This window comes from Rhopalosiphum maidis, chromosome 1 (genome assembly GCF_003676215.2).
Source record: "Rhopalosiphum maidis isolate BTI-1 chromosome 1, ASM367621v3, whole genome shotgun sequence".
In the NCBI taxonomy this organism is placed as follows: domain Eukaryota; kingdom Metazoa; phylum Arthropoda; class Insecta; order Hemiptera; family Aphididae; genus Rhopalosiphum; species Rhopalosiphum maidis.
In genome coordinates, this window is record NC_040877.1 from 69,130,026 (window position 1) to 69,152,270 (window position 22,245).

The 22,245-nt window shown below is 28.3% G+C and overlaps 3 protein-coding genes across 5 annotated transcripts; 1 reads left to right on the forward strand and 2 right to left on the reverse strand.

Moving 5' to 3' along the window:
• Nucleotides 1-2,781: 2,781 nt before the first annotated feature.
• On the reverse strand, nt 2,782-10,303 carry LOC113550409 (nuclear pore complex protein Nup133). Of its 2 annotated transcripts, none has more exons than XM_026952213.1 (5): nt 10,141-10,303; nt 7,864-8,017; nt 7,681-7,787; nt 6,576-6,651; nt 2,782-6,182 (listed from the first exon to the last, which is right to left on the reverse strand). In XM_026952213.1, the coding sequence occupies exon 5, from the start codon at nt 6,170-6,172 to the stop codon at nt 2,882-2,884; it is 3,291 nt and encodes a 1,096-aa protein (XP_026808014.1). In that variant the 5' UTR covers nt 6,173-6,182; nt 6,576-6,651; nt 7,681-7,787; nt 7,864-8,017; nt 10,141-10,303; the 3' UTR covers nt 2,782-2,881. The 2 variants fall into 2 exon arrangements, with proteins under 2 accessions (XP_026808014.1, XP_026808013.1); XM_026952212.1 differs by having other exon boundaries at nt 7,662-7,787.
• Nucleotides 10,304-10,575: 272 nt separating this feature from the next.
• LOC113550411 (transmembrane protein 41B-like) lies at nt 10,576-12,510 on the forward strand. Its single transcript, XM_026952217.1, has 6 exons — nt 10,576-10,609; nt 10,789-10,945; nt 11,023-11,151; nt 11,240-11,438; nt 11,504-11,642; nt 12,193-12,510. Exons 1-6 carry the CDS (start codon nt 10,576-10,578, stop codon nt 12,357-12,359), a joined length of 825 nt encoding a protein of 274 aa, XP_026808018.1. The 3' UTR covers nt 12,360-12,510.
• On the reverse strand, nt 10,595-16,488 carry LOC113550410 (ATPase family protein 2 homolog). Of its 2 annotated transcripts, XM_026952215.1 has the most exons (9): nt 16,142-16,488; nt 15,820-15,993; nt 14,316-14,765; nt 13,873-14,248; nt 13,526-13,808; nt 12,986-13,459; nt 12,760-12,924; nt 12,529-12,689; nt 10,595-10,722 (listed from the first exon to the last, which is right to left on the reverse strand). In XM_026952215.1, exons 1-9 carry the CDS (start codon nt 16,329-16,331, stop codon nt 10,719-10,721), a joined length of 2,277 nt encoding a protein of 758 aa, XP_026808016.1. In that variant the 5' UTR covers nt 16,332-16,488; the 3' UTR covers nt 10,595-10,718. The 2 variants fall into 2 exon arrangements, with proteins under 2 accessions (XP_026808016.1, XP_026808017.1); XM_026952216.1 differs by lacking the exon at nt 16,142-16,488 and having other exon boundaries at nt 15,772-15,910.
• Nucleotides 16,489-22,245: the final 5,757 nt, after the last annotated feature.

The window sequence follows — 22,245 nt, forward strand, 5'->3', positions numbered from 1 at the left end:
AAGTAATAAAAGAAAGAAACACTGCCCAGTGTCCATAGGTAATCTTATCTCCGTTTATGAAATCACGCTTAGATCATGAGCAATAACCGTGATTTAAAAGCGTGGTAACGACTTACAAGCATAAACGGGCTTGACCATAAGCGTAAATTGAAGGGACTTAGGGGGGGGGGCTTAGCCCCTACATTTTTAAAAGTTTCTCAAAAAATTTAAAGTTATGAATTATAAAATGTAAAACGTAATTCCTAATTAGGATATCCGATAGGTCATATTGTAAATTTATAATAAAATCATATAATAAGATTAAAATGATTGAGCTATATACGTTATATTTTATAACGACAACGATAAAAAGTTATATATTTTACGGCGTTAAGTGAATAATTTTGAAGTTTTTATATGCATCTTATATAATAAAAGTTACAATAAAATTGTAAAATTTATATGTAGGGGTACGATGTGAAACCCTCCGCGGGCTTGTTCTATGCTTATAATTTTTGCCCCTTCTGCTTCTAACAAGGCAAATGGACGCCTATGTGCTTGACGCTCGTATATTATAACCTTGGGTCTCGGGAGTTGGAGCATGACTTATATTTATCTACTTGATAATCTTTTCTCTTACTTTCTTCGATCATAATATTAAAATATCCTCATGGTTCACGACGAATAGGCAAATTCACAATGAACATCTCTCCTTCAGTGGCCGTTTGGCTTATAATTAGGCCCCCGGCACAGTCATTTTCAATGGGTCCTTTTAGAAAAATAAAATGTTTTTTAAATTTGTAATTTTTATAAACACGAGACATGTTGATAATTGTATTTTCCATGTACAATTACTATGAAATTAAAATTTTTTTTAATTAAAATAATACTTTTTAATAATATTATAAATATTATAATTTATAACAATATTTTTTTAAATAATCATCTCTTTAATTCTTGACTATAAGATAGTTAAAATAATAATAATAATAATAATAATTGATTAATTATTTATCTTTTTGAATAAATTTGATTAATCTTTTTCTACAATTAAAGACGTTATTAGTTCAAGATGTTCTTGAATTCTTGATTGATAGACGACATATTTACGAATATCATGTTCAATGTTTACAAATTGATTCGATTGGAACTCGAGTAAACTTATATAATATTTTTACCCCATTTAGCTATGGACCTCTAATAAACAAAAATTTCCAAGGTTCCTATGGTGATCGCCGGATCCCGGATAGCCGGGAGGGCCAAACCGACACTGCTCTCCAAGACCGAATAAAAACCCAGTTTAAAAATGTTTACATCAATCTCAAAACTTCTGATGGTGCACGATTTACATCCTAGGACTAAAACCGAACATTCGAATTCGTCTTTCGATATATTGACACACTTCCGCAAATGAAGTGACCGAAGTTGTTTTAACTTCAGATGATTATAATTAACAAAATCGTAATAAAACACTGTTGTGCGCTTTAAGCATCATGACTACAACTAAGTACAACTAAAAGCACTACCTACCTATACACCTACTATATAGTACATCTACAACCGTGACTAAAATTATAACTTTAGTACAATTATCTTTTACAGAAGGGTATACTATGACGGAGGCTGAAAATATCCATTCTACTCTCAAGCACTATTTTATATCATCAATCTATTCTGCCGGAGATTATATTAGTAGAATAAGATTGGTGAGGCTTAATCAACCATATGACAACAACACTTTAGAATAGATATGATGATATTTGAGTATTAAGTTCATTACGTCCATGAAAAAAAAAACAGGGTACTAAGTTGTAACAGATATTAATAAACTTTAATATATTTACAAATGTGAGATATTTTATAAAACTGAATTTGAAGAAGATTGGACAAAACTACCAGAAAAATAAAAGTAAAATAACTAGAGGAACAATTGGATCTCAGAAATTTGTACCATTGACCCATTGTCCATCTCTGATACAAAAATTTGCAACATTTAAGTTCTGTCATAAAAAAAGGAGATCACCTTTATTGTGACAATTTGTTACATCCCAAAGATACAAAAAATAATAAGACTTTAATAAATATACTATAATATAAAGTTCTATTTAAAGTAAATTTGATAATATTTTGTTATTTATTTTATAAAAAGGTAACTACGTTTTATTATTTTAAATTTTGTTATAATATTGTACTAGTATATTTTATAATTACTTATAAAACAAAAAAGTGAGTAATTATATTTTTTTAAAACTGTGATAGAAAATCCAAAGTAGTAATTATTTTAATTTTTTAATCAAAATGTATTTCTCAGATAAAACCACTTTGTTTTTTTTTTATAAAATCATTCAAATTACGGTTTTTAATATGGCACTATCACCATTATCTATCATTCAAAGAAGCTCCCTCTTGGGAAAAACCATAAACTAATAAAACCTTCAATGTGGTAAAAAAAAATGTTACAATTTATACAATATTTCAATGAATATTGCATTTTTTAAAAACTACATAAGTGTAGTTTAACAATTTATAATTGAAGTATGTAGATCATAAGCAGTTTGGTTTTTTTTATAACTTTTTTTATGTCCCCTTGAAAGAGGAGACGACTTGATTATTCTCAAGTAAAGTTTGTTATTAGTCATTAGTGACTGTTAGCATAATAGCATAATATAATTGATCAAACATTGAACTAAAATAATGGATATTAAATAATATTACATGTATATATAAGGACATAATTAAAATAATAAATTTGTAACCAATCAGTAAAATAAACCAAATTTAATAAAGATTTAAGATTGATACAAAATATTATGTACACAGAATTAAAATAAATACACATAAGTATATAAAAAAACAAATGGATTTTGAAATCAATATTATAAATTACTGAAACAAGTAATGTTTAAAAATCCATACTAACACCAGCAGGTCTTAGACAATGTTCAAATCCCATTTTCATAACAAACTGCCACATAGTGTTTGAATGGAAGTTTTCTAATTCGTCAGCAAATAACAACCAGTCTAAGGATGGTAAGAGATCTAACAAGCCTTTATTATATACGAGTGTTAATGTCTTGAAGAATAAAAGATTTTGTATAAACTCTATAGGATTATCAATCTCTTGGTCATGCAGTGGATATTTTAATGTTTCTCTTAATATTGTTTCACACCACAAATAGCGACTGAGTTCTTCACGTTCTTCTTTATTTTGGACAAATTGTAGCACTGACAAAGCTCGTAAACATTGGGTTTCATCCAAGGTATTATTGTTTTTATGCAAATATAGATTGAAAATTTCTTCAGGAGATAACACACGCATATTATTCAAATTTAAATTCAATAATTCCAGGACACACTCAGGAATATTTATTTGATATTCAATAACTTCCAAATTTCTATCTATTATATCCAACTCTGGATTCTTAGCCAATGGTCCATTTTTTGCCAAAACCGCCATTTTATATAAATTTAATTGGTATTGTTTTCTAAGCACATTTGTTTCCTCTTTGGACCAGCACTGTCTTAGGGATTCACATGTTAGATTAATATTTTCAGAAAGACCTCCAGCTATCCAACCATACTTTGGATATGCTTCTAATGCTAATGCTATGTCATGTTCATATTTAGGTTTGCGACAAAAATTACGTAACATTTCCACAATTTTACCTTGTTCTAAGTACCAAGAAAACACAGTTTGACGAAAATTTTGTTCAAAAAGTTTGTCCATAAAACTATACAATAAATCAATATTGTTAGTTTCAAAACAAACCTCTACTATAGCTCTATGATCTGCATATTTCTCAGCCAATTCAATTACTTTGTGGTGTTCTTTAAAGTCCATAAGTTTTTTAAGTAGCTTATACCTAAGTTGTGTATAATTACTGTCCATTTCAGAAAATACATCAATAGAGCTGGATAATAAGACGTCCACCAAAAATGCAACTTGATCAGAAATTTCTGAACGAACTTCTTTGGTAATATTTGCCTTTTTAGCGAAATCGAGACTAATATTAATTTGTTTTATCAGCTCAGAACATATGCCTTCACTGTTTTCACATAGAATCCAAGATATTTTTGATTGTTTCTGTTTGTCAATTGGGAAAAATTCAACATTCTGTCTTCTATAATCCAATACAGCACAAAGCACTTTTACTAATATTCTATTAACATCGCATAAAATTGAACATATATCTACAGCACTACGATTTGTAAAAGAAATTTCTTCACTATGCATACATAGTCTCTGCAAAAGAATATGCGACATACTGACTTGCTTATAAAACTTATCAATGTGCGTAAGGCCTGGGGGTGAAGAATAACTATCGCAGTTGCTTTCGACTGCTTCTTTTATTAGCCTATCTAATAATTCACTATGTTCAACTTCAATTTTTCGAAATGTTAACGTAGCTTGTAATTTTTCACTTAAATCTTTTAAAGCACATCCTGTATAAACTTGAGTTTCATATTTATTTATTTGCCTCATACGATCCCATAATCCAAGCTCTTGTAAGAATTTAAGATACCAATGTATTGCTTGCTGTTTTTCTTCTAAATGGCTTAATATTACCATTGAGGATGATCTGATAGTAGGTTCACCATGGACACCCAACCAACGTGGATCATTGATGGGTATATCATTAACAAGATCTTCTCCAACTTTAAATACAGTCTTATCTAGGTTAGATTCATCAGTTGAATTTAATTCTTCTGGACATGCTTGTTTCACCAGTGCTCTACAATTGTCAATTTTACGGCTGACAAACTGTAAAAAAGCAGATTTCAATCTAGTTTCGTTACTACCACTTTCTACTTCAGCAGTTATAGCAATGGATTGATTTAAATCTGGAGATTGAAGAACACTTCTTGATTCATTGAAATCATATTCCACATTAGTTATTTTAGTGACTACAGTTAAACAATGAGATTGAGTGAAAAACATACCATAATTGTTTACCACTGAACCTCCACCAAATTTTAAATCACAATCAACACCAATTACATCAGTTTGAAATGGTTCAAATGTAACAACAAGGATGTAATGTTTAGATAAAATAAATGCTTGTTGTTCAGTAATTAGCAGCTGAGGTGTAGATTCATTTAAGTATGAATTTTCAATATTATTAAGAACGTGTAATGAAGTAATGGGACACTTGCTATCTTGGATTTGAATGGTTGCTAAGATATAGTAATTGTAAGCTTGGTTTGGTTTGGTGTGTATAAGAACAATAACTTCTTCACTGCGATTATTAGTTGGTTTCATGTCAATAATTTCCATATCCATATCACCAGTACTGACACTATTAAACATCATAATTGAAAATTTTTCTTGCAAAGAATTTGCCAAATTTACTTCAAATAATTGTTTTTCACTATTTGGTTTTGAAACATTCCATTTAGTTAAAGTTGTACCATTAGTTGTAACTACATATATGCGTTCAGTATAGTCGGAAGAACTTTTTAATACGCAACCACAAATGGTTTTAGGATCAGACTGTTGACCAGTTGAACCAAAAACAAGAGATGATAAATTCATAGATATATTGCCAAGCCATCCAGTAGATTCAGTCAATATTTTACTACTTATTTGTGGGCGGACAGTCTCCATGTTGATTGTTACCATAACCAAATCAGCAGTTGTTGTCAATAAAATATACCTGGAACTGTCAACTTGATGTAATAACTCACATTCTTTCCCCATCAAATCAGTATTGTATTCAAAATACTCCACTTCGTCATAGACATCTCTCCAAAAACGTATCAACCCTTCAGGAGACACAGCTATACAACAAGCATGAGAAGAAGACTTTCTTGTTTCAGGTTCAAAAACCCAAATCAGAGCAGCTTGATGAGCAACTTCACTTGCTGGCAATCCAAGTTCAAAACAAGGATTTGTTTTATTTTCTTTATTATTTTCTGCATTCCATACAAGAAGTTTGCGACCATAAACAAACCATGCCCATAAACTATCAGATAAACGAGCTGACCATATTAATTTATTCTTATTAGATATACTTAATCCTTCAAGTACAGGATTAGGAGTATATAGACCATATGATTCTAACTGATATCGGTCTGATTTGCTAACGAAACGGCCATCAAAATGTAGTGTATGTTTCTTAGTAGACACACTTTTATTCAAATTTATTGGAGGTCCTCTAGAATGAAGTTCTTTTCTTAAATCAAATGAAGCCATTATAATAAGCCTATAAAAAAAAAAAAATTAAATCTATATAATAAAAATAATAATACATTTATTAAAAGAAAAAGAATTCGTAATTCAAGTGGTACTTAATAGATTACAAAGAACAATGTATTAAATTATAATATTTCTTAACTTTTATAAAATATATTCATATTGTAAGCATATATATTATATTATTTTGTTATTTACCTCATAATTTACTTAAAGGAACCCTCTACATATTTAAGTTTAAAACATTTATTTATTTTATTTTTATAAGATAAGTAAGTGGACCCAAACTTTTACAAACAAATATGATATTAGTTTTTATGATTTATGAGTATTTATTTTTAAAATAGGCATTTAACAAAAGTCAAAACAAAAAGTTAAAAATTATTATGAAGACTAAACTTACCTTGTTTAAAAATAGATTAAATTACAAAATTATATTTGTAAATTGATAATTTCAGAAATGATTCATCCACAAAATTCTGAAACAAATTAAGCATAAATGAAAAAATAAAGAAAGGCAAGAGTCACTAAATTAATTTCAAATAAGTACCTTACAAGAAATATTTATATCTAATAATATAATTATCATGAGTTTTGAAATATTTTATAACAGTATTTATAACTATTATATAAATGTATAAGCATTTAAATACGGTAATTCTTTGAATGTATTTATATTAAGCAATGAACACCAACATATTTTCAAATTAATAGCTCATCTAATAGATAATTGTACATTTATGTCATAGTCGATTATTTAGTTTTCAAAGGTTTTTTTAATAAAAATAAATAGACAGTACTTTATTTTACTAATGATAATAAATAAATAAAAATAGCGTACTTAATAATATGTACATTTTATATACAGTATATAGTTATTTTAGTTGTTATTTGGTCAGTTAACTTTTAAACTAATGATTATAAATTATATTTTTATATTTATTTGTACAGAAGTAATTATTATTTAAGGAATTCAATTAATTTTAAATACCTTGTAAATAGTGTAGTAATGAATATAAAGAAAAAGACAAATTTTAGTATACATTAGTAGATTAAAAACTTAAAAAAAGGTCAGACAAAGTAAAGGAAAATCCTCCTTGATTACAACCACAGTGGACTATCATAACTTATAACTCATAATAAATTATTAATAACTAAAATGTATACCAATGATTTTGTAATTTGTATTTATAAATAATTAACATAACTTTAAATGAAAAATAATAGTATATTATTATTTATTGACAAAATCAATTCACTATGAGTGAATAAAAAATATCAGTACGTTTTGAACTATAAGAACAATATAACAGTTATGTACTTAAAAATAAACCAATTCATTAAATTATGATTACCACCATATTAACAATTTAACTCATAAAAATAAATTATTCATGTAAACAAAAAAATTGACGATAAATATTGGAAATTAACTTTACTGATTATTTTTTTTTTTTTTAATGTATTTAATTATTATTAACATAAGTACCTTTAAAAAAATGTATTACATTATGTGACATACGACTGTATCGTTCATCCACAAAGTTCTCGCTCAAATGATTGCAATTATATAAAAATAAGATCGTAAATCCTCTTGAGTATATAATTATTTTACCTGCATAAAATGTATTAGAATAAAGGCGATAAACAAAAAACAAAATTTTATTGTTATAAAAATATATAATAATCACCGCTTAAATTCTGTCTGTTTATTTGTTTGAATAAGTTACAACAGTTGTATGTAAAAATCCGGTATTGGTAAACACGATTTTTGCGGTTATGGCGTTGAATGTTGATAATAAAAACATGATTAGATCACACATAACTGGTACCGTGGTACAATGACTAAAAATAAAAAAACCGTAATATCAGTATCATGGAATACAAATATTATATCTGCATACATTTGGAGCGAAAATTTAAATTATTACACTTATTATAATATTATGAATTATTATGATATAGGTAGAAATGTAGAATGATGATAACACACAGTTATAATTCGATATTTTAATTACAAACACGACACTATGGTCTTAAAGATGGTCGATGCATCATGAGTCAGAGCAAACCCGGTCGTGAGAACGCTGCAAAGGTGATCAGTGAGGCAGCGACTTACAGGCTACAACTCGAAATATTTTGCACCAATTAGTAACTACGCTATCTCGTATATTGTCATTGTGCCGTCCTGTCTGATGTTTTTTTTTTCATTTTTTCCTAAAATTTTTGGCTACCTTATCACCTTTTTTTTTTTTTTTTTAACATACTTCGTTTTTTGTAATTTCTTATAAATAAGCCACTTTGGCAACTTTTTCTCAATAAATTTGGTTTTGGCCTACAACGTACTAACAATTATTTTTGAATTTTTTTTCTATAAGCCACTGGCAATTTTTTTTCTGATCACATTTTATTTTTATTTTTTTTCACGTTAAATCTAACGCCACATTGAGCCACCTGATTTTCTTTCACTTATTTAATTACTCTAAAATTTAAAATGTATTTTTGAATCACTAAGCCACGTTTTTTTTTACTTGTTGAAAATGTTAAAAAAATATTTATGTTTGTACAAGAAACTATTGTTTCTTCTTCATTATATTGTTAAGAATATAATACTTAAACTATATGTTTAATGTTAGGTTGTAGTGTACTACAGAGGCGGAGTTATTGGGGGCGACGTGGCGATCCCCATCATTAGGCCTTTATTTTATACTACAAATATTTTTGATATCGTTATACAGATATACATAAATATCCCCCCTTAAACAAGCTTTTTATCCGACCCTGATTACTTAATTAACGAAATAATGGCTAATAAAATCGTTAATACATAATATTTATGTAGGTACACTTAACAGATGATTCGTAAAAAATCTTACAGAGTACTTAAAATAATCATAAAAAAACTTGAAATAAACTCTTCAAATATAATAGTGTTATATTATTGACGTTATTGTTAGTTGTTACATATAAATGCTATTCGATATAAATGTGTGCAGAGCGCTGTATTTAATTTCATTTCCCACTGGAATCCAGACAACCTCGTACAATGTATGAGCAATTCGAGTATTAAAATGATTATTATTACATTACCCAAAATGTTCGAGCATTGTGCAGTTTCCTACTTTACCCGTAATACGTATATTGCATAGGACGGGAGATTAAATTGTTTGAGATGTCCGAACCTACCTCTATAACGAAATTATTACTTATTACTTTCCAAGTATGACTTTAGTAATAACAAATAAGTAAGAGGGAGAACTTTTTTTAGTTTAAATAAGTCGGAGAACGTTTCAAAAAAAATATTTTTTATGCATTGGATATTTGGATGAATAGATTTTTTATTATAAGTATAAGCATATTTTATTTTAAATTAATTTCAATTACTTGACTTATTCAAAAACGAAAATATAAAAGATCTATTCGCAATATTCTTTATTAAATATACTTTAGATGTCTTTGCCCTAAATTGAACCACAGTCGTAATCATTGTTTCTATATTTTGTGCGAGATAGACAGAGAAAACAAAAATAATGGTGTGACGGTCTCTCACGGGGCATGTTCGTGTTTATTTGATAAGAAGTAACATTTATAGACAATTTGTTTAGTTACCTAACCACCGCCGACCGGTACTTTTGTCTTAGTCGTAAATGAATTAATTTGACTGAATCAAAATCGTTTTTCGTATACAGTAATGTACCATTGAATTTAAATTTAACACACCCATAATGGCGACCAACTCAATAGCTAATGTTCAGCAGGACGGTACTCACTTGCCTACCATTTTTAAATCGAAAGAACTGATTATGGTTAAATTTTGTTGAGCTTTAAACTTTTAAAGCATTGTTACTATACAAAATAATAAACCTATTTAGCGCTACTGACGGACAACGTGCCGAACTAAATACCGTCAGATTTACTTTTTGTGTCCACGGGGAGCGTTGCAAATTCATGACTTTTTTCATACTTACTGAAAATAGATAAGGACACTCGTTCATAAATACACAGATTATTTTGTGAAATCACTAATCAGCCAGTTTCGAGATAAACAATATGTGATAACGTATAGAGAATTCTTGATAAATTCAAGAATCACCTCCTCCGACGATCGTTATCATTATAATTTATCTGCAAATGACGTACGTACAGTATTGTTAAAAGCTCTCTAGATCGTAAACAAAATCTTCAATATTTTAAAACAATAATTTATTATAACAATATTATGCTGTACATACGGCGACAGACGACCGTAGAACTAGGAAGTTATGAGATATTATCGATTGTCATCAAATAGTCATCAGTTTTGAATTATTCGTATTTTTTATTATCACTTGACAAATAACCAGCTCACAAAAAGCACTATTGGATTTCGTATATTTGGTCAAAAGAGACAACCAATATAAGCCATGGATGTGGATCAACATGTGAAAAACGAATCTGGTAAACTTTATTCTAAAATTAATAAATTAACAACACTCTTTGAACCATAATTTTAAATAACTGTAAGATATTGATTGTATTTTTAAGATGTGCCTAGGTACAGTCTTATTCATCTGAAACACAAACAAATACATTACCATTTTTTATTATATTATGAAAGTTTAATAATTTCATTTCAGTGTCAACAGTGGATGACACAACAACAATAACAGAGTTAAAGACAGAAAACGACCAAACGATGTCTACTACAAAAGCAGTGGTCATATTAGTGGTTATATTCTTAGCGTCCTTATTCATTTTAGCATATTTGTATTACAATTTCCCACAGTTAACTGAGTATGCAATAAAAAATTAATTTGATTCTAAAGATACTAAACAGTGAACAATGTTAATTAATTTATTATTGTTTAAAGGGAGGAAAAAAAATACATCAAAATTCCACGGAATACCACAGACATGCAAAACTTGGGTAGAGTCTTAGAAGATTACAAGGATACATACTACACTCAAGTGTTTATGTCAATTTTCTTCTGTTATATATTGTATCCTTTGAATACATTAAATTTCAATAATTGAACAATTTTTCATTTAATTATCATTAATTCACCTTAACTATTAATTAAATATTAGTTTGCAAACATTTGCAATACCTGGTTCAATTTCATTATCAATATTATGTGGATTTTTGTACCCATTTGTATTAGCATTAGCAATCATATGTTTTTGTTCAGCAATGGGTGCATGTTTTTGTTACTTATTGTCGATGACAATCGGAAGGAGATTAGCATACAAATACTTCCCAGATAGAATCAAATCATATGCAAAACTGGTTGGTGATCATTGAATACACAAATATGTCAATACAATTAGTAATAATTACATTTTCTTTTTCAGGTTAAGAAACACAACGACAATATGTTCTGTTATATAATGTTCTTGCGAATAACCCCATTTTTGCCTAATTGGTTTATAAATGTATGTGCACCATTAGTCGATGTTCCATTAATACCGTTTTGGTTGGGAACCTTTTTTGGTAAATATTCTATAAATTATATTTTAAAAATACATATAAGGTATACTTAAGAAACATTTAATAGACATATGGAACTCAAATATTTTATATTGTACTTAATTTTTTTGAGGTAAAATCATTATAACGTTTGGAATTTTAAATGGTCACTTATATTCTTAGTTTAAATATTTAAATATTATTATTGAAAGTAAAATTCCTATTGAATATTTACAAAATAATATTTTTTTTCAAATATTAAGTCTAGATAATAAGTAGTACATACTAGTACATTTTCATTTTTTGTGATATACATAAACATTATGATCAATTTGAAATTATTAAAAATGTAAGTTTTATATTTTAGATAGAAAAAAATTAAATTACTTATTTTAATAGAATGCGAGAAAACTAAAATATAAATTTATGAGGTTAACATCTAAAATAGTTTTTCAGACATCTTGTAATAGCTTAACTTAATTGATAAATATATGTTATTATATTGATAACTAAACTTCATGATAATAAATAAATTAATGACTTGTCTTTCACAATTTTATTAATTTGATTCCAGGAGTAGCAGTACCATCAGTGTTGGTTGTACAAGCTGGACAAACTTTACATCAGGTGGCATCAGAATCCACCTGGTCATGGTCTTCCGTCCTACTGTTAGCAACATTTGCTGCCCTGTCATTACTGCCTGTACTATTCAAGGCAAAATTAAGAGACAAATTTGACTGAAAAATTGTTGACTGTCATATTGAAGGACATTCCATTAGTGTAGTCTAGATTCCCTACCCATCTATGCCTCTTCCTTATGTCACAATGTCTCATAAATTATTACATTATTACATTAATAATATACAAACATCTCAAAATAATTTATAACAAATTAAAAATTTTTTATTACCTTTGGATTCCAGAAAACTTTTCATATATTTTTAATAGCCATAATGGTGTCTGAGGCCGCAAGGATTGAAGTGAAACTTCGAAATGACACATTTCTACTTGTTTTGCCTTTATATTGTCTTCCAAAGCTTTCAATGAAGCTTCATGACAAATTGAAATCACCTTATAAAAATACAATGCTACTTAATACTTACAATGTATTTTATAATATAAATATATCTTTTATACTTACTTCTGCACCAGAATAGTTTTCAGTAAGTTCAACTAATTTATTAATATCTACATCAGATGATGTTGGCATTTTTGAAAGTTTTAGTCTTAATATCTCCAAACGTGTAGTCTTATCTGGTAACGGAACATACACTTTACAATCTAATCTTCCTGGTCTTAAAAGAGCCTAAGAAAAATTATGTAATTTAATAATAAATTTATGAATAAAATATAAAAATTTTAATTACAGAATCAATCAGATCTGGCCTATTTGTTGCAGCTAAAATAGTAACATTCCCCAATGGTTGAACACCATCTAACTCTGTGAGTAATTGGGCTAAGACTCTAGAGTGAACCCCACTAGAACCACTGTCTCCCACACCTCTTTCACCGGCTAAACCATCCAACTCGTCAAAAAATACAACACAAGGAGCTACATTCCTAGCTCGCATAAATGTTTCTCGGACAGCGCGTTCAGATTCTCCAACATATTTATTAAAAAGTTCAGGTCCTTTTATTGATATAAAATTGAAATGACTCTCTGTTGCTACAGCTTTAGCAATCATTGTTTTAGAACAACCTGGAGGCCCATATAGTAGGACACCCCGCGGGGGAGTGATACCCATACGTTTAAAAGCTTCTGGATGTTTAAGTGGCCATTCAACGACTTGTTTAAGTTTTAATTTTATGTCATCTTGGCCACCTATGTCTGTCCATTTGACCTATAAGAAAAATGTAACAGTTTAAAACACTGGTAAAATAATAAAGATTTAAGGTAAAATACTTACATTAGGCACTTGAACCATTACTTCTTTAATGGCCGACGGTTTTACTTGGGTTATAGCAGTACACATATGCTTATAAGTGGCATTTTCATTATTAATTGCTGCTTCAGTTAGTGCCCGGTTAACTATGGCTAACAAATCTGCTCCCACAAATCCTTGAGCTCGATATGCTATGGAAGTTATTTCTTCTTCGCTTATTTCTTGTTGAATAGGGGATAACAGTTTTGTCAAAATATCTTTACGTTGCAATTCATTAGGTACTGGTAATTCAATCTCATAATCAAACCTAAATTTTGAAAAATTATGAAAATATGGAAAATTTGAGTAAATAATTTTTTAAATCAATATACCTTCCTGGTCTGCGTAAATTGTTATCGACAGAACTCAAATTGCAAGTAGTACCGATAATAGCTATTCCATTATGTTTGGTTGATCTTAACAAATCAAACATAGTTTGAAGAGTGTTCATAATTCTTCTTTCAAGGTCTGAAGATTCATTTGATTTGCTTAATGTTTCTAACCTATCAATTAGGATGACACTAGGAGAATTAATGATTGCTTCTTCAAAGAAAAGTTTTAATTTTGCTTCAGACTGTCCATAAATCTTGCTTAGAATTTCCCAACCTTTAATTTCGACCACATGTCTTTTCAATGAATAAGCTATTGTTTTTGCTAATAATGTTTTTCCAGTTCCAGAAATACCATGTAAAAGAAAACCGCAAACATCTAAAAAAAATCTACTTAATAAATATTTAGTAATTTGGTTTTATTACATAACTTAACATTAGCTTACTTTGATATTTTGATTTCTGTATTACGTTCATTACTTTTTCGTAGATATTAGATAATCCACCAACATTCGATACTGGATAAGTTATATTATTTTTGTTAAGATGATTTATTATATTCCATGTAGTAGAGCCCGAAATATGATAAAATTGTTCATTGTTTATATTCATAGTTTGCATTTGTTCATTCAAATCAACATTAGGAAAAGTAGAAATTTTAGATATTTCAAAAGTGAGACTACGTCCATAAAAATCGAAACATAAAAAATTTGAAGGTTTAATGATACGCCCTTCATATTTATTAGAAATATGAGTTAATAGGTGCTGAATAAATTCTCCATCTGGTAATTGATCGTCGTCAGATAAACGAATTTCAATGTTTTGAGCTTCACTAGGTGGAATCTTAAATCGCTCCACAGAAACATATTCCAACTGATTTAATTCATCTGTCAATACTATAATAACAAAAAAAAAATATATGTAAGTGATAAAACAAACAGCAAACAATTTAATCATCAAATTGTGGTATAATCATAGGCGCAATTAGGTCGGCGATAAAGGAGGCTTAGCTCAACATCCCCAAAAAAATAATAAAATAAAAAACTAGTGATAGTCATTTATTTATTACGAAAAATGGAATCTTTTAATTTTTTTCAAACAAAAAAATCTTAAATTGATTAACCATATTCAAGTTATTTGATCTGTTTATACTGTTTGATAATACAATAAATGGCCTGCATTTATATTTTGAAGTTTATAGTTGTTAAGCGTTAGACACACGACAATCATGATTCATGATTGTGAACCATGCTAATTGTACACTAAGTGTAGTTTTTTGGTAAACTTGTTTATTATTTTAACAAGTAAAACAGTAATGACAATGAAAGAAAAACATTATGATAATGTGGTAACCATGGTTGATCTTGGCAATTTTGTTTAAAAACTTAATTATTAATTTTATATTTGTTATTTTATTTTAAAAATGTTATGCATATATCAATAGATTGTTCAAAATCAGCAATGTTTAGGGTCAAAAATTGCCAACTATTAAAGATAGTTTGATATCAAAGATATTAAACAAGTCATTACTGAAGATGAATATTCAATATAAATCATGAATTACAAAAAGTAGGTTTCATATTCTGGTTAGTTCAGAAAAATGTGAAAGGTTGCTATTTCTAAGCGAAAAATAAAAAATTGGCCAAGAACACTAATTAAATACAAGCAATTTTCAAATTTATCATTGAATATATATTGAATATCGAAACAGACAAAACTCGTAGTCTGGAAACTAAGGCAATAATTGATTTATTTGTATTATATCATAAGGAGCAGATATATATTTTTAAAATGATTTATGTACTGTTTTTTTTGTGAGTGGTGGTATAATAATACATAATAATTAATTTTTGTAGTTAAGGGAAGTAAACCATCAGTATGCTGTATTAAAACAAATCTAACCTCCCAATAATGACACCCTAGTTGTGCCTATGGATATAATCATTCAACCTTCTTTGGAGAAATATACGCTCGACAGTGGCAAATCGTCCGAAGGCCAGATGTGTTTGACAAAAGTCTTGTTCCCACACCTCACGATGACTGGTTCACCGAGCACAAAGCCACACAACTGAATCGCAGCAATCGGCACGACCACGTTGTCATTGCCCACCATGTATTCGTCATCTGTAAACATTGTCACATGTTGAACATTAAATCAACTAAAGGTTTATCCAAAACTTGATATTGATAAGTAATAATATTGCATAGCGTTGTCGAAGACCGCACATGACATACCGTGCTGCGTACGAATAAATACACAAACGTCTCGTACCTTTCGTGTACAGCTTGGCGTACGAGTAAAGGCAATGATCATTGACAAACGCCTGGGCCCAATTCGACGTGTTCGGCGGACAGTGATCAGTGAAATGGGTTTCCAAATCCGTGAAGTACAACGTCGACATGCAATTGTCGCACGTGCGGTACTTGAAGGCAGGCCCGATCGAACGCCTAGGTTTCGTCATCTCGGACCGTCTGCGATTTGAAGCAGGTGGCTCAGTGGCTGCAGAAAGAAGAAGACTGCAGTGGAATCACCGAACAAGTGAACGATGTCTGTCGTCTGTGTTTCGATTTTTGAATTCGAATTTTGAACTAAACCATACACTCTCCTGTCCGTTTATCACCCGAACCTCGAAAACTGATCAAAACTCACGAGTGTCGCACAGTGTGGCCCCTAGCCGTGGCTCGTGTATTTTTTGAGGCCTTAAAAACGGTTACACCTAAGACGCCAAAAATAGAATTATTACATTGTAACAATATAGATATTATCTACTGACCATTTCTAAAAATTAGCCAACAATAACAATACTACATTGCTGAAAAGCTAAAATTCTATGTTCTTTAAAATAACTCCGAATAATAGATCGTTTGACTGACAATCAGGTACTTAAGGAAAACCTTAGAAAATTCTGTTTTGGAACTTCAAGTTTTAATTATAGATAAAATATTGCTGAAAGTGTTCAAAAACCATAGAATTTAAGATATATGCTGTTAAAGTCGTTATTGGTATAACGGTACGGGTAAATAATGGACATTTTCCATAATTATTATTTGAATTATGTAACTATAATATTTTGGTCGATAATGCATTATAATTGTGTATACACTATGTATGATATATCATTTATATTAAAATGTATTGATTGGATATATTGTATAAATAGGTGGATATCTACATTGTACAACTTGAAAGATACACATTTAAAGATTTTTAAGTTAATATTAAGAGGAAAGGTAGGTAGATTTATTTGATGTCATATGTTACCTTGTGATTACGTTTATCCTGAAAAACATCAATATTTGTTTTTTAATAATTTTATTATTTACAATTTAAACTTTAAACCGAAATACATTATAATGTAAATGCGAGTAATACAGTTCTTAATTAACAAAAACTTTTTTGGCATTTTATGCATTTGAAAATGCCGTGTAAAAAAAAATTTATAATTTTTATAAGACTACAAAATGTAATAACAATTTTAAATACTATAAAATATAGTGTTCATTTTATTAATTATTTTGATTACATATACATTTTTAACTTTCAACTTTTATTCAAGTATACCACTATACCCAAGTTATAATTATATGTATTATGTAAGATAATATACTCGTAAAAATCGTAAGTTCATATTTGATAGTATAATATCATAATTGTATATGTATACTTAAATTCATATTAATATATTACATTAAAATAATTAGGTGAGTTTGTTTTTTGAGAAACATTTTTTACTAACTATTTTAATGAACTTTGGATAAACTTAAAAACACTAATGTATTAATTTTTTTCATTTGTAATAAAAAGTAAAATATTAGATTATAATTGTTTTATTAAAATTATTAATGCAAAAGTACAATTCACTATTGTTCTATAATAGTCTTATTAATTATTAACATCACAATTGTATAGTTTTTATAACTTTTTTTTCTGAGTAATGTAAAACTAAAGAATATTATTTATTAAATATTTTTTTTGTTATTTTACAAAGTGAAATAAAAATTTAAAAAAAATAGTATTTTATATTAAACCAATTTTTACTTAGACGCTATTATACATTTTTGATGATATTATTATTTATGTATGTACAATAATACTAATAAGTAATAATAGGTATACTACTATCAATGATGATGTAATAAACTAGCTTTTCTATAATCAATGGTACTATTGATTTACAAATAAAATTGATTGTTCTATGATACGAAGGATGTAACTAACAATCTATACTTGATACCTACCTATTGTTTTTAATTTTTGTTACTGAATTGGGTTGGATAAGATCTAGCTGTTGTTTTATGTTTGTTCCATCATTCGATCATTTGGTGTATACTTAATAAATATTATATTATACAAATATTAAAATATATCATAATAGGCTGAATAATAAAATTATTAATATTATATAATTCAAATATTTTTATAATTTATCCGAATTAGTCTCAACTACCTGATTGATAAAAGTTATATTAATAGTTAATATCCTATAATAATATACCTATCAAATATAAGCAACAAAAATGTAATGAAAAATTAAAACAAAAATGTCTTAGAAAGTTAGAAACATGCGTAAGATAGTACACGTGAACATTGTACCTATGTACCAAGTTAAGTCTTAACTCTTTTAAGTATATCACGTCGGTGCAACAAATAAGATTATCAAAATGTCTCGTAAATCCAATATTATTTGGAGTGTATATGAAGTATGTGTATTGTATTCGTAGAACCACAAAACCGATTTTCTAGCGAAATGCGTTTTTATGAAAAAAAAAAACAGTGCCAAAGCTTTGTTCACACACAACAATACAAAAAAAATACCAATCAAAGTCAAACAATTCTCGGTAATGTATATGAACCCACCTATATGAGCAACCTATAGAAAAAAAATTCTTCACAGAAGGTTAAAAAATACAAACATACAGACTAATCAAACTAACATTTAATAAACTATTATTAGTGCTAAAAATCTCAAACACTCATCAAACGGAAAAAAATTTATATTAAAAAAATCGGAAAATTTAAAATGTCACTACTATAGTTGCATGTGTTATGTTTTCATCATAAAATAGTAATATTTTTGTACACATTTTTAACATACGCGGTACTATACATAATTATTTCTCAGTCTGTGCAAACGAAAATATGTAAATGCTGGTAGGTGAATCCATTTCCAAATAACAACAACATCCTTTTTCCAGGTCCTAATTAATTGTTGATAATGATCGCTATAATGCTGTGTCCTATTTGTCAAAGAGTTGCACGACGCTTTTACTACAAATGTATTATTTTAATTATTTTTCAATTTAAGTATACCTACCTTAATAATTTCGAGCAAATATGAAAAAATGTTTATAATAATGTTATATAATGTTCTATTTAAAATCTAATATGGTTAATTAATAATTTATAAATATATTTAAAAATATCCAATATTATTAAATTCTGTCGATATAAAATATTTGGGTAGGTATATCTAACCTATAAGGGTATAATAATGCTATGTCAGTTATAAATTATAGACAGGAGGCGGATCGCGTTATAGTAGACTTTATATAGGTAATGTATAGCCATATAGGTATTAAATATAGTAGGTGGGCGCGGCTAAGTACGAGTACAAAAACCACCCTGTATATAAGTGTGAGTGTATGTGTACGTTAGTGTTCACAAATAAATCACGTTACAATAATATATATATATATTGTACATAAATATATATACAAGGAACTATATAGACTATAGTTATAATACGTGGATGGTGGAAATATATTATAACGGTACGTTTATTGAATGTATATATGCATTTATATATATTATTATATTAAATTATACTGTGTGATTCTTTAATACAACACCACTTATTATTTTGAAATCTATTAACGTTTTTAATAATATTTTCCAGTGAAAATAAAACAATATTTCTATCATTATGATTGTTCAAGTTTTTTTTATTTTGTTGAACAACTTACAACATTTTAATTCCATGCTCTGAAACAGAATGTTCTTTGGAGTATTTTGATATATAAAAATTGAAATTTAAACGAGTAGTTTGTGTGTTATAACTTTATAAGCTAAGGTGGTAATGAACGATGTTCGGTATAAGAATCATCCTGTATATATACAAGTATATAACCATATCAAATTATGTATAGGTAGTACACGCGGTTGGTCGGTCGATCGACTGTAAGTATATAATATTATAATGTGCATGCGCGGGTATAATATGTGTACAAGTCAGTTTTATCATTACCTTTTGGCTTTTATGTATTATGTATTGTATAATGTGATATTTTATTATACGATCGCCGTTAACGCGGTAATTTCCATTGATGGGTGATGGGATATTCGCTATGATAGCGTTATACTATAAATTACATACATTAAAAAAAAAAAAAATACTATTAATGATTATAATAAAATAATTAATTGTCTATATCGAATCAATCGTTTAAACATAAAAATGTTTAACAATAATATTGATTATTGCTATGTATAGGTAGTACAAGCACACGTGTCAGGTCCACTATAATATGCAGATATGTTAACCCGGCTGCACCATGCACTTTGTATAATATTAAATGGCCAACATATTACTGCACCTACGCGGGCTATATGAATAATAAGTACTGCAATGATTGCCATACAACATTGACCATTATTTGTTAAAAACAATATTTAAATGGAATTTTTTTTTAGGCTTTTCCACTCGCGAGTCGCGATTAATTTGTAATTTGTGTGATATGTGTGTATATTGTATGCATGTATGTGTTTGTACAGGTACTCTATTACACCAGATCCGCGGCGTGGTGTTCGTATAACTTTGAGTTATGTTGTTACTCGTGTGCTAGCTATTATGGTTCGGTGTGGAATGAATTTATTGTGTGTGTGTGTACATATATATTATATGTATATATATTTATAGCAGGTGGAGAAATCGATTGGTTCATAAACACTTTAAATATATTCTTTATGGCTGTGTAATTTACACACATTTTTGCCTAAATAAAAAAAATACTGGTGATCACAGAAATACCGAAATCCTAAAATGTTATCCCAATTTATTTCACATAAACCACAGAGCGAGAACTTGCAGAAATAAAATTTCGAAATCAGATTCCGTGATCTATATTATATATAATATGTTCAATATATCTTCGAATGACCCAGGGGATATATAATAATTAATAAATAATATATATGTTTAACTAAACTACTAAACCTAACTTAACCGTCGTTAGATTATTCAATTTTTAAATTTGGTTTAAATTGAAAGTATTCAATACATTATAATGTTTTTACATTTAAGTCATTGTTGTGTTTTAATAATTATTGTCAAATGGTTAGTATCATTTAATAATATTCGCACTTGTTTTATCCTGAAGTCAGAAGAGTTGGTATTTATATCTCTTTTTTTGTCACTAAGAAAATATAAAAGAGTTTCATTTAACTCGTATATCGATTGGAAACTTGAATATAATTAATTCTTAGAATTTCAATGAGTCATCCTATTTATATTAGGGGTAATACAATTTTCAAAGGATTTTCAAAAAAAAAAAATTCTCACGGTAAGCTATTTTGAATAGTACTTGTTAGTTTTAATTACCTACTGTATTTTTTATTAAAATTAAAAATGTAACAGTGACATACCTTATTGTCTTATTCATTAATTCTATGTACCTACCTATTGTCAATGACCATACCTATTATAATGTTTGATAATTCATCGTTTTGTTATTATTTATTTCTAACTTATAATATCTAAACTTCCTACTGAATATATTATTTGATTTTTAATCTAGACTAAGTAATAGTTTCGTAAAATATTTCCTTATCTATGTGTATTTAATATTTATTTATAAACTTGCAATGTTTAGTGTTTACAATCTTTTTAATGTCTTAAAATGTTCTATAATGTAAAAATAAAAATGTTTTAACCCCCATCTGGTTTAATTTATAAAATTGTAATGTTGGGCATACATTAGACCATTTAGACCTCTGGAATAGCACGGAATCTGCAATTATAATATTATCCTATTATTAGTTTATTGAAAATCATAATTGCGTTCAATAAGCTTATGTGATATATTATAATTTACTTATTGGGAATTCGGAGTTGATAAAATGAAATTACAAATTCTTATAATAGGTATTATAGTTAGGGCCGGCGAGAACTTTGGTGGGCCCCAGGGCTGATCAATTTCGGGCCCTTTTACTTATATATACTTATTTTATACCTAACCGGGCCCCCCTAGAGGTCCGGGCCCCGGGACTCTGGTCCCTTCTGCCCCACCCTCTCGCCGGCCCTGATTATAGTATTCTATATTGTGTTTTCTAAAAATATATTATATAGACAGTGAAATCCTGTTATTGTCACTGGTCGT

What these genes read in the sequence shown, in the direction of transcription:
- LOC113550410 (XM_026952215.1), bottom strand. Translation starts at nt 16,331, where the DNA reads ATGACGAAACCTAGGCGTTCGATCGGGCCTGCCTTCAAGTACCGCACG. An exon ending in AATTTACGCAGACCAGGAAG is followed by an intron (nt 13,809 to 13,872) that starts GTATATTGATTT and finishes TTCAAAATTTAG; the next exon opens with GTTTGATTATGAGATTGAAT. An exon ending in GGCCAGATCTGATTGATTCT is followed by an intron (nt 12,925 to 12,985) that starts GTAATTAAAATT and finishes AATTTTTCTTAG; the next exon opens with GCTCTTTTAAGACCAGGAAG.
- LOC113550411 (XM_026952217.1), top strand. Translation starts at nt 10,576, where the DNA reads ATGGATGTGGATCAACATGTGAAAAACGAATCTG. An exon ending in ACATGTGAAAAACGAATCTG is followed by an intron (nt 10,610 to 10,788) that starts GTAAACTTTATT and finishes ATTTCATTTCAG; the next exon opens with TGTCAACAGTGGATGACACA. An exon ending in TCAAATCATATGCAAAACTG is followed by an intron (nt 11,439 to 11,503) that starts GTTGGTGATCAT and finishes TTTCTTTTTCAG; the next exon opens with GTTAAGAAACACAACGACAA.
- LOC113550409 (XM_026952213.1), bottom strand. Translation starts at nt 6,172, where the DNA reads ATGGCTTCATTTGATTTAAGAAAAGAACTTCATTCTAGAGGACCTCCA.